At 48.9% G+C, this 11,710-nt stretch overlaps 1 protein-coding gene across 2 annotated transcripts in view; it reads right to left on the bottom strand.

Moving 5' to 3' along the window:
- TFDP1 (transcription factor Dp-1) overlaps positions 1 to 11,710 on the bottom strand; it is a 51,004-nt gene that overhangs the window by 20,691 nt on the left and 18,603 nt on the right. The window contains exons 1-2 of one of the 2 annotated variants that reach the window (XM_005877681.2): positions 6,653 to 6,719; positions 2,268 to 2,386 (exon numbers count right to left, since the gene is read on the bottom strand). In XM_005877681.2, coding sequence (XP_005877743.1) covers positions 2,268 to 2,376 — 109 coding nt within the window. In that variant the 5' untranslated portion in view covers positions 2,377 to 2,386; positions 6,653 to 6,719. Of the gene's footprint in view, positions 1 to 2,267; positions 2,387 to 6,652; positions 6,720 to 11,710 lie in introns of those variants that run through there. The other variant, XM_005877682.2, reaches the window with a different exon arrangement.

Here is an 11,710-nt window from a genome sequence, read left to right as displayed (position 1 = left end):
CACACACACACCACAAACACACCACAAATATGTACACACACACACACACACACACACACACCACAAACACATACATGCAAACACACACACCACAAACGCACCACAAATATGTACACACAAATACACACACCACATGTACACACACCCCAGCATCCAGTGTTCCTCTCCTAGGCTTTTGCCAATTGTTGACTCAGTAAGACTTGTCACTTTTTGACAACCTCAAAAATAAAATGGTATTTCATTTTTTGTTTAATTTAGCGATAAAAAATAGAATGTTTAGCACATTTTTCTAATAAAGACTGCTACACGCAATCTATCAGTTACAAGATAGGTTAAATTATAACAGTCTAGGAATCTACTAACTAGAAATAATATTGTTTCAACTGTAAAATGTACTACACAGCCGTTTATAAAGAAACTCCATAACAAAATATTTTCAAATATAACATTATACAATGGAGAATTCCTTTCTTGGCAAAAAATTGAGTTAAAAATATACATGGTCTGCCCTAGCTGGTTTGGCTCAGTGGCTAGTGCATCAGCCTGCGGACTGAAGGGTCCCAGGTTCGATTCCGGTCAAGGGCACATGCCCAAGTTGCGGGCTCGATCCCCAGTGTGGGGCGTGCAGGAGGCAGCCAATCAATAATTCTCTCTCATCATTGATGTCTCTATCTCTCTCTCCCTCTCCCTGCCTCTCTGAAATCAATAAAAATATATATTTTTTAAAAAAAGAACATACATGGTCTGATTGCTATAACCATTAAAAGAAAAAGAATTCTAAAAATAACTATATGAGCATATTTTTATAATTAGTAATCATAGTCTATTAGTACATACTGTATAGGTTTTTAAGATAAATTATGAAAACATATGGTTTAGTGTTTTCTTGGAAATAATTTTAACCAAACATCTTAAAGTTTTGGAATCTAATGTTTTAAGAGTTACTATTTTGCCACCGTGCTACAAATATTTTGTTATATTAACATGACTAGACCGTGGCGACCCTGCATGCTGCACCTTCACTGTCTGGCCCTGGATCAGCCACAACAGCCTTCTCAGTTCTTGAGCACCGAGGAGGAGCCTCCTTCCTGGGCCATCGCAGCAGCCACACCAGGCAGGAAAACCAGGGAGAAATGGGCTCTGCAGGGGCTCCTCCGTGGATCCAGGCTGAGGTGTGCCACGCCCAAGGGCTGCGCTCTGGCTGCATCAGCTGGGTCAGCCCAGAACCCGCATCCCAGGTGACTTCCATGCGGCCTCACTGTGTAGCAGCCCTTCTGCTCCTTGGCCAGCATTTAACTGAAGAACGGTCATCACCTCATGCCCAGGAGCAAGGCTCACAGGGCAGGACGTCACTACCATGCTGTAAATGCCCTTTGGGTTAAAACACAGGACAGGAGGAGAGAACAGGCTGGTGCCTCTGTCCCACGTTGCCCCGGAGGGCAGCCGTCCGAGGGGCAAACCAAAAGTTCCTCCGCTTCCTCCCACAACTGGGCTCCCCTCCCACCCACTACAGAGACCGGTTTGAATTTACCCACCGTGTGCGAGTGTGTGCAAGTGTGTATGTGTACGTGTGCACGTATGCGTGCATTTGGGAGGTACAGTAACACATCTCAAGAATTACAAAATAACACTCAGGTTTCAGCCACACGTCACTGGTAAATTTTCATTTTCCTACCTCAGAACCCTAAAGCTGGAAAACAGCACTGGAGCAGGGAAAATGACATTCGTCCCAGGAGAATGCCTGCTCACCAGTTAGACAAAGACAATGATGCAGGAAGCAATCAATGTTCTGGGTTAAAGCAAGAGCACATGGAGATGGGCCCTACCTCCAGGAGCTGAAGACAGTGACCTAAACGTGTCTAGCATAAGGGGCCTTACAGCTCTTCAGAAAAAAGACAGGTTTATGTGACTAATCAATCAACAGGTATTAGAGCTCCCCACTAACAAGGTGCCAGGTAACAAAAGGTAGCATTAGAAACTGACAGAACAGCCCAGCTACAACAAACTGCAGTTACACACAGCATGAAGAGGATCACCACACGTCTCAATGCATTGTGTGCATGGACTCCGGGTGCAGAAAAGTGTTCCCAAAATAGGAAGTATGCACTTTAACATACATTTGCATGTTTAACTGTACTCTCAGGTACAGCTGGGGTTTTTCTCAGTAAGCATATATTATCTGGATAATAAATAAGTTTTCAGTTTGAAAAGGCAGGAAGCGTAATGAAGTGCAAACAGAGACCCAGAGTACAGAAAAAAGGGCATACTTGAGCTGTGGTCCAAGGTCAGGTCTGCGCAGGGGACAGGCAGGGTGCAGGCTGGCAGGAAGGGCTGTGTGGGCACCTGAGTGGTGGGGGAAGGCTGCCTGTGCACCATTACTGTTCGGCTGGAAAAAAAGACCCAAGCAAGAACCATGAGGAGGAAAGTGAGAAGATCGGCCGGGCCTGGAACTCATCCAGGTCGAGGTGCAGGGTAGAGGCGGGGCCTTAGGCGACAGGCACCGCACCCCGGACAGACTCCTTCCAGCAGTGTGAGGCCACAGGCAAGAAGGGAGTAAGAGGAAAGACCGATTAGGACACATGAAGTTGAAAACACTGACGACATCACACATTAGTGAGGATGCGGAGCAACTGGAAGCAAAACAATGCAGCCACATATACATTTGCTATGTGACCTAGTTTCCACTCCTAAGCGTCTGCCCAAATCACAAAAACAAATGTGTGTGCAAAGACTCACACAGTGTTACAGCCGTGAGCAAACAATCGGAAGCAACCCAGATGGCTGTCACAACTAAAACTGCACACAGAAGTTACTGTCTAAAACTGCATCGGGGCTCTTGTCTTCAGGGCCTGTGGATGCAAAGGCTGTGAGGTCAGTGCATTTTTCTGGGGGAAGTAGATTTTTGAGTCTCACAGGGTGTTATGGCCAACTTTATGTGTCAGTTTGCCAAGGCATTTACCAGTCCCCAGTTATCCCATCGAACACCAGCCTGGGGGCTGTTCTGGCAGCTCTTTGTGGATGTGGTGAGATCGACAAACATAGACTTTAGGTAAAGAAAAACACCTGGATAAACCATCTAACCCGCCGAGAGCCTTGAGAGCAAAACCTGAGGTTTCCCTGAGAAGGAATTCCGCCTTGAGACTGCAGCCCCGGCTCCTGCCTGTTTCCAGGCTGCCGGCCTGCCCTGATGATTTCAGACCTGCCAGTCCCACAGCACACAGGCTGGTGATTCCTTGAAACACACCTCCTTCATACACATGACGTGTTTTCCACCAACTCTGCCTCTCGAGAGAACTCTGGCTGGCACCGGGGTCAGGAAACACAGCAGCTTTAAGAAAAGGAGTGATCCAGGAACAGGGTGGGCAGGGAGGCCGAGACTGGGAGTGGTGTGAGGATAGAACCCCAACGGGGCAAGAGCAGCAGGGCCCAGAGCAGGGGCACAGTAGGGCCCAGGTGCAAGGAAGTGAGTCAAAGCCAGAACTCCAATAGGAGCAGACGAAGAGGGAACTGGATCTGGGTCTGGCCTCATCTGAGGATGTCTCGGGTTCTTAGCCGAGGGCAGCGAGGTTCCCAGGAAGTGGCAGTAATCAGGCGCTGGCCTGCTCCTGAATTCCCGGTGGGTGGGCGTGAGAGCAATGGTGAACTAGTCCCACAGGTACACGGTGCAGGGCAAGAGGCGAGGCCAGTCCTTGACCTGGATGCCCCAGCCTCTCCTGGCCTGGGCCACAGCCTTCTCCTCAGGACCATCCCATCCTTACCTCCGAAACCGCCACAGTGAGAACCAGCCCCTGCTCCTTCACAGTCACTCCAGAGAGACTGGCTCTCCAGGACATGCTGCTGACCACGCCCCTGGGCTCGGGGGGGGGGGGGGGGGGGGGGGGGGCGGTCTGAGCCTTACTCACTGTGACCCCAAGCCTTTGCCAACTGCCCCATGGGAAGTGCCCACAGTGACCACTGAATCAAATGACCCCAATGTGTTGCTCATGGGGCTCTCCAAGCTAATGAAATACTAATAAAGAACCCAAAGCGAACAGTTCAAGTTAGTACAACACTGCTTAAAACTATCCTTAAACTCATGAACCAGAAGCAACCGGTGACGCTGCTGCTGAAAGCCTGTCCGTCAGTGCACAAGGGTGGCGGCCAGACGGCCTGGTCCTACTCTCTCCACATCCAAGCCCCCACCGGCCAGAACAGCATGAACAGACAAATAGCTCCGCTTGTTAAAAGCTAATTCTCTGGAAGGAGCAGGAGAAACGTGGCGGCTCGGGGAGAGCTGCGGAGTGGGGTTGTGGAGACGTCGCCATGCGCCTTCTCCCTAAAGCACTGCTGTGAGGTAGAAGGGACAGGGAGGGGCCTTGGGAGAAGGAAGGAGCCCGGACCACCTGGAGGCTGCACTGGTCCCAGGACTGGCTCTGGACTCCACCACCCACGGGGCAACCAGGCGAGACTGGTCAGGAGGATGGGCGAGGCCTGGGCATGCGGTCAGGGGACTCCCAATGGCAGAGCGGCACAGCAAAGGCGAGTGGGGTGAGTGAGGCCGAAAAAATGAGCTGAAGAACACACAGGGTAAGATGAGGGGGCTGCAGAGAAGCTAGGCCGTGCCCGAGGGAGACACGAGGTATTTTAAACGCTGCAGGGAGCCAACACCAAAATATTTAGTAGAGTCAAGAAACTTACTTTTCCATCCTTCCAATTCAATTCCTTGGCTCACAATTAAACTCAATAGGAAAGGAAAAGGAGAGAGCCAATGTGTGGTCACAAGTAAGCTTACTTGGAGAGAAATTCAAAATAAACACCAGAATGAAAGGCTTCCATCATCTCCAAGGGAGCAAAGTTTGTGGATTTTTTTCCCCATTATTATTTCTGCTTCATCGCTTTAATAGAAAATGTCATGCCTCAAATGTCCGAAAAATTTTACATGTTCAATTACTTACACTGAATTTTTCACTCAAGCAATCTGTGAGTGCCAAAAATTAGCTTCACAGCGTATCAAGTTTAAAAAGTATGCCAACACCAAATCCAAATCCCTCAGTGGGCCTCCATCCTCGGACAGAGGGAAAAGAAGTGCAGGGCACGCCCATGACATTCCAGCAGTGAAACCAGGAGAGCAGGCGTGAGCCTAGGCCTTGAGCAAGAGGAGATCAGTCAAGCCCTGGACAGGGTGCAGGCCAAGGGCACGGACAGCCAGCATGTGGCCGTGTCCATGAGCCTCCATGGGCATCTGAAGATAAGTCCCAATGCAACCGAGCGGGCAGGGTGTGAACCCACAACACACCAGACTTGCTCAGTCACACAGGGACCGAGCTTCCCGGGAGAGGGGAATGGATGAGGCAGGAGATGGCTGGGTTTCTGTCCAGTGCTCACCAGTAATGGATGGACAGACATGAAGGGGCTGGGACACAGCGGGAAGACCGAGTGAGGGCCCCGCACCAGTTGCAAATCCCCAAGGCTATAGTAGGCATCAAAAGATCACTTATTAGGGCCTCGCTGTTAGAGTAAAAAGGTAATCTTATGTATGACAATCACTAGAAAAAGCAGAAAGAAGTAATCCTTAAACAGAAGCTAAGCCCTAACACTGCACAAGGCCTCTGGCCCCAGCCTGGCTGACACAGACAGTGGACGTGAGAGCTGGAGCCACACACCTGGACTTCATCCACCCCTGCAAGCAAAACCTCCTTAAGACAAACCAGGTCTCCCTCGGTCTTCTCTGAGCAGTATTACAATGAGCTGCACCAAATGGGCTTGCTCGAACTTGATATCAAAGTTCCACACCAACGCAGCTTTACAATCAACCAAGCATCACACATCAACGCTTCAAAGGCACGTATCTTTGACGTGGATCCAGTAATTCCACAGCTACGACTTTACCTGGGGAAGTACCCAGCATGTTCAAATACACGTTCTCAGAGGGGAACTGCAAACTGAGGGACCGCTGGGAGGCGTGGCTTTAGCCGATCCTCCCTGAATTCTAGTGATGCAGAGCAATGCTGATCCCCAGAGAAATAACGCTTTGACATGGATCCAGTAATTCCACGGCTACGACTTTACCTGGGGAAGTACCCAGCATGTTCAAATACACGTTCTCAGAGGGAAACTGCAAATTGAGGGACCGCTGGGAAGGCGTGGCTTTAACGGATCCTCCCTGCATTCTAGTGATGCAAAGCAACACTGATCCCCAGAGAAATAACAAAGATACACACACAGCCACTGACGTGGACTCTTGTTCGCACTGTGAGGTGTGCCCCGCACCGTGAGCCCTTGGGTTGAAGTTTGTGTCCATCTGCTTCAGTGTTGGCCACAGAGCAAAGGCCTGGAGAGCACACCCCCAGCTCCAGGCCGTGAGGTGGACAGAACACAAGTGACCTGTGTTTTCTTCGTTTCACTTTTCCACATTTCCTGAATTTTTGCCAACAGTATGCGACTTACAAACCAAAATAAACTCAGCCACTGGTGTGTGTGTGTGTGCAGGTGGTGTGTCTGAGTGACTTCCGAACACCACTCCTCCCAGTCCATCCTGGGGGCTCCCAGGCAGGAGGGTTCCCAAGGTGGGTTTCCACAGCTGACAAGGGCTTTCCTAGCAGAGAAATTCACAAATACAGCAAACTTCACGCATTTATCAACAAACTCACATTTCCAAAGTTGGTGCCCTTACCTTTTCCAGGACTAAGGTTCTGGTCTATGAAGACCTTTAGTTCCCCGTTGGCTTCAATTAGACCGGCCTGAGAAAACAACAACAGTCATAATAAATACAACAGCTAACAGAGCGACAAAGCTGGTCTTTAACACACCATCCTTGTCAGAGGGAGGTATAAATAACATCACAAAATACAGTGTATACATGACGTGTTGTGGAACTGTGCACCTGAAACCTGTATAATTTTGTTAACCAGCGTCACCACAATAAATTCAAAGAAAAGGGGGGGAAAAAGGCAAAATGGTCACCACTATGCAAAGACCTGCAGAAAGCCATGGAGGGAAACACCCAGGTCCACATGTGGGTGCCTTCGCCCATGAGTTACTTATCTGATCAGCATAAAAAGGTCATTGGAAGATTTTACTCTTTAAAGCTTAGCCCTTGAGACAGTAATGAAATAATGTTTTTATTTATTAAATGGCACATGTATTTTAAGTGGTAATGTCTGAGGCTGGCAAAGGCGTGCACGTGAAAGTACATTTAACTATCTTGAAAGCAACCTGGTGATTCAGCCTGAGAATAGAACAAGGGCCTTGGAGTTGGTCAGAGCCTCAAGACAAAACAAAAAAAAATGAAAACTGCTTCTTTTCATGACCCGGGTAGTCACTGAATGTATTTTTGAAGCAAACCTTAACAGCTGCATGGAGCTTTGGTTCTTTTGTTTTTCTATGAGGGAACATTTATTAAAGCTGGGGACAGTGAAACAAGGGCGGGCTTGGTATAGAAGAAGCAACAGGGGAGCCTAGGCTGGGCTGCCTTAGCTCTCTGGGAAGTCAGAGAAAAGAGGGCCTTGGGGACAGGATCCGAGGACTAGGCTGGGACGAGCTGCTGCTGCCCATTGCTCCCCTGTTTGCAAGTCTTGTGGGGTCCCTTAGAGTTTAGGAGATGCAGGCCGGTGGGGGAAGGAGAGGGGGAGAGGGAAGGGGATGGCGTGGTGGTTGTGCTCCCCAGAGGGAATGTGCTGGTTCAAATGTCTTTATGTCATACTAGAGGCCCAGTGCATGAAATTTGTGCACTGCCGGGGGGTGGAGGGCAGGGGAGTGTCCCTCAGCCCGGCCTGCGCCCTCTTGCAGTCTGGGACCCCTTGGGGGATGTCTGCCTACTGGCTTAGGCCCGATTCCCCCAGAGATCGGGCCTAAGCTGGCAGTCAGACATCCCTCTCGCAGTCCGGGGCTTTCGCAGTCTGGGACCCCTCGCTCCTTACCACCCACCTGCAGTGGAGGCAGGAGAGGCTTCCGCCACCACCGCTGCGCTTGCCAGCCATGAGCGTGAGCCCGGCTTCTGGCTGAGCGGCGCTCCCCCTGTGGGAGCCCACTGACCACCAGGGGGCAGCTCCTGTGTCAAGCATCTGCCTCCTGGTGGTCAGTGCATGTCATAGTGACTGGTCATTCTGCTGTTTGGTCGATTTGCATATTAGGGTTTTATTATATAGGATAGGATGACTGACTGCAAAATGTCAAAGACAAATGGTTATGACCAAAATAATTTATTTAGGTTTCCTGATCTTAGATAAACACAACACTTTAAAAGTCCTTTCTAGAAGGAGCAAGAACCTTGGGAATATATGAACTACAGTGGCATCTGGTCAGCCAGGTGGCAAGTTGCTACAGCAAAGCAGAATTGTTTTCAACAACTGAGCAGTTAAAGATATCATAGTGAGAAATACCAGAACAGGACAGGTCCACATATGACTAGCTTCCACATACGACTAATCTAAACCAGTTTCGATACGGGTTCATCCTACTCTTAAATGCCGAGAGATACAGCACAACAGATTTTCCCAAATAACACCTAAAACCAAGCCTCTCCCCACCCCCTCACCCCAGCCACCAATAGACTCCTTCTAATATGCTCTCTATGAAGGTGACAGAAATTATTTGGGGACTTGAAGACCAACCCCGACCAGACACACACTCTGCTTGGTCCAGGCTATGTGTGGGAACAGACAGCATCCTCAGACATTTGTGTGTCCACCCGTCCGAAGGTGCACAGCTCCTCCGGACTGCTCTCCTTGAGAACAACAACGCCTGGTGCAGGGGAGACCTTGTAGCACTAACATCACTGGGCAAAGCCCCGCCTCAGCCCTTTAAGAACACTATACTAGAACCACTATGACACTGTGGAATCCAGGAGAAAAGCTGGTCTCTCGCAAACCCACACAAACTCACTCAGGTCCAGCGTCATCGCCCAAAACCTACCCAGAATCACAGCTTCAGCCTTCGTAATGGTGCTTCTCTAAAACACCGCCCCCTTCGTGGCGTATAAGCCCCAAAGGACAACTGAAAAACCTAACGAAGACCTCACTGGTGAAGTGTGACAAGAATCAACCAAGTATAATAGGAAATTACTGTCATCTTTCCTGAAAAAAAATACTTCCCTATTGATTGGATTCATGTGTGGTCAACTTTAAGACACCCACTGAGTCCTGATACCTGGCCTGTTATCTGCAGAGAGGACCGCCCACTCCCCACATCTGCTCTGCTTCATTCCCAGGACACCCTCCCACCGGTTCCCCTGCCTGGGTGATTCTGAAGTCCCAGCCTCCATTGCCGCTACCTGCAGACCGGGGACAGCAGCACCAGCCACACCTCCCTCACAGCTTCTACAAGAATCACAGCGTGACATGCAAACCTTTAAAAATCCACACACGGGTGACCAATCATGCTGGTCGGCCCAGGACCAAGGAAGTTCTGAGGGCTCCCGGGGTGCTGGTCTGCCGGTGCTCAAAGCAGGAAAGGCCCAGGCCAGCTGCAAAGTTGTCACTGTGGACAGAAAGCCTTCAGAAACCTGCCCACCGACGACAGTGCTGGTGTAAACAAGACTTACGAGGTCCTGCGGCAAACCCGCCTTGGCCTCAGAGTCGCCAGTCTCCTTGGTACGGAGCCCGCAGGCCTGGACCGCACCCTGACCTGCTCAGTGTCTCCTCTCAGCACCCCAGGACTGCAGGGCGTGAGGCGTGTGGGCAGTGAACGAGACCTGACCTGTTTCATCTCCACTCTTTCTTCAGACAGTAGGACAGTCCAAGGCCATGCAACATGCCACACCATTGGGAACACAATTATCAGCATGAGGATGTACTGAGGAAATGAATCCCATTACAGCCCTCCTTGGGATTTTCCAACATGAAGTCGCTCCGACAGGTTTACGGTTAGTACACAACTTCAGTCACACAACCACAGATACTGAATTAACAAAAATATTACAGTTACCCATTGGATTTCTTCCTTACACCTTGTAGCCCAGAGCTACGACCTGCAGGTACTTGATTATAAGCATCAAAACACGGGTTGTTTTTTGTTTTTTTAAAGGCATTACTGAAATTGCAATTAATTTTAAGATAAGTGCATTAGACTTACTTTCCTACAGAATCCTTATACTTAAGATGCCGCCCTGGCCAGTGCTGTTAAGTGTTAGAGCATCGGTCCATGCAACAAAGGGTCACAGGTTCAATTCCTGGTCAAAGGCATATACCTGGGTTGCAGGTTCAATCCCCGGCCCCAGTTAGGGCGAATGTGAGAGGCAACCAATAGATGTGTCTCTCTCAAACTGCTAACTATATTAACATCCAAACCAATAGCAAAGGTACTCATTTCCCATAACTATAGTTTTTCTTAGTTTCTATAATTAGCCTATTATGCTCATATTTAATGAAAATAAAAGTTGATTATTCTTATATTAGCTAATATTAATAGTAGCAATAACAAAGATTTAAAAAAATAGTGGCAATAACAGTAAAACATATTACCAAAACATAATGCTGCTAGAAAAAGCTGAACCAATTAAAAATGAAAACTAAAAAAATTGAATACGATTATTTTACTTAATTTAGAACCTTACTTGTGCTTACCATGTTCCAGGCTTTAGAAATGCAAACCAGTTTAACCTGTGACAGCCCCAAGAAGGGTGCTATGACCACACCACTTCACGAGTGGCCCAGCAGAGGACAGACCTAACCCACAGGCCAGCTCCCACCGCCACACTCTGAATCCCCTCACTGGTCTCCTTCTTCCTGTCCTTCCTCTTTCTAAAACTCAACCATGACTGCCTCTCATCGCCCTAGGACAGTGATGGCGAACCTACGACACGCGTGTCAGAGGTGACACGCAAACTCATTTTTTTGGTTGGTTTTTCTTTGTTAAATGGCATTTAAATATATAAAATAAATATCAAAAATATAAGTCTTTGTTTTACTATGGTTGCAAATATCAAAAAATTTCTATATGTGACACGGCACCAGAGTTAAGTTAGGGTTTTTCAAAACGCTGACACGCCGAGCTCAAAAGGTTCGCCATCACTGCCCTAGGATAACGTACAAAGTCTTCGGCAAGACAAAGACCCTAAGACCAGGGACCGCCTGCCTGCCCACACCCCGTTAGAAGGCCGCCAGAAAGATAACGCCTCGCTCCCGGACAGCAGGGCACAGCTCAGGGCGAGGAGGTAAAGGAAGGTGGTCTGAGCTGGTTGTTTACGTGGAAAGTGAGAAGGGTAGGGACGGTCAGCTGCCGGTGAGAGACCAGCAGGGCTGGACATTACCCAAGAGAACCAAAGTCCCCTCTTGGCACCCTCAGTTCTCACCGCCCTCCTCCAGGCGCAGCCCCCATGCTTCCTGCTACTTCCTGACTCTGTGCACTTTCTAAGTTACTATCCAGGTTACTAGTTATTCTTGCCACTAGACTGTAAGACCTATAAGAGCAGGATGTTTGTATGGAAAGAAAACCACTGCAGCAAGGACCCCAAAGCCCAGACTGAGGAGGTCGAGCAGCCCAGAGGAGAGGTCGGCCCTTGAAGGGCCTCAGTCAGCATTTGGGCCTTAGGGCAGTGGTTCCCAACCTCCTTTTGGCCATGCCCTACCTAAGCATCTCTAAAATCCTGATGCCCCCCTGTGACATATAATTCTTATTACTCAAAAAGTGAACTCCTATTCATGTGGAGGAAGCCTAAAAGGCCATTAACTTGGTCTCACAAGCTTCCAAAGAACATGGCATCCATGAAAGAGAAAAATAAAAGAACAAAAGG

Source organism: Myotis brandtii, unplaced genomic scaffold (assembly GCF_000412655.1).
Source record: "Myotis brandtii unplaced genomic scaffold, ASM41265v1 scaffold528, whole genome shotgun sequence".
Classification (NCBI taxonomy): domain Eukaryota; kingdom Metazoa; phylum Chordata; class Mammalia; order Chiroptera; family Vespertilionidae; genus Myotis; species Myotis brandtii.
The sequence above is the reverse complement of the archived record's forward strand: the minus strand, read 5'-3'. Positions and strand labels throughout refer to the sequence as shown.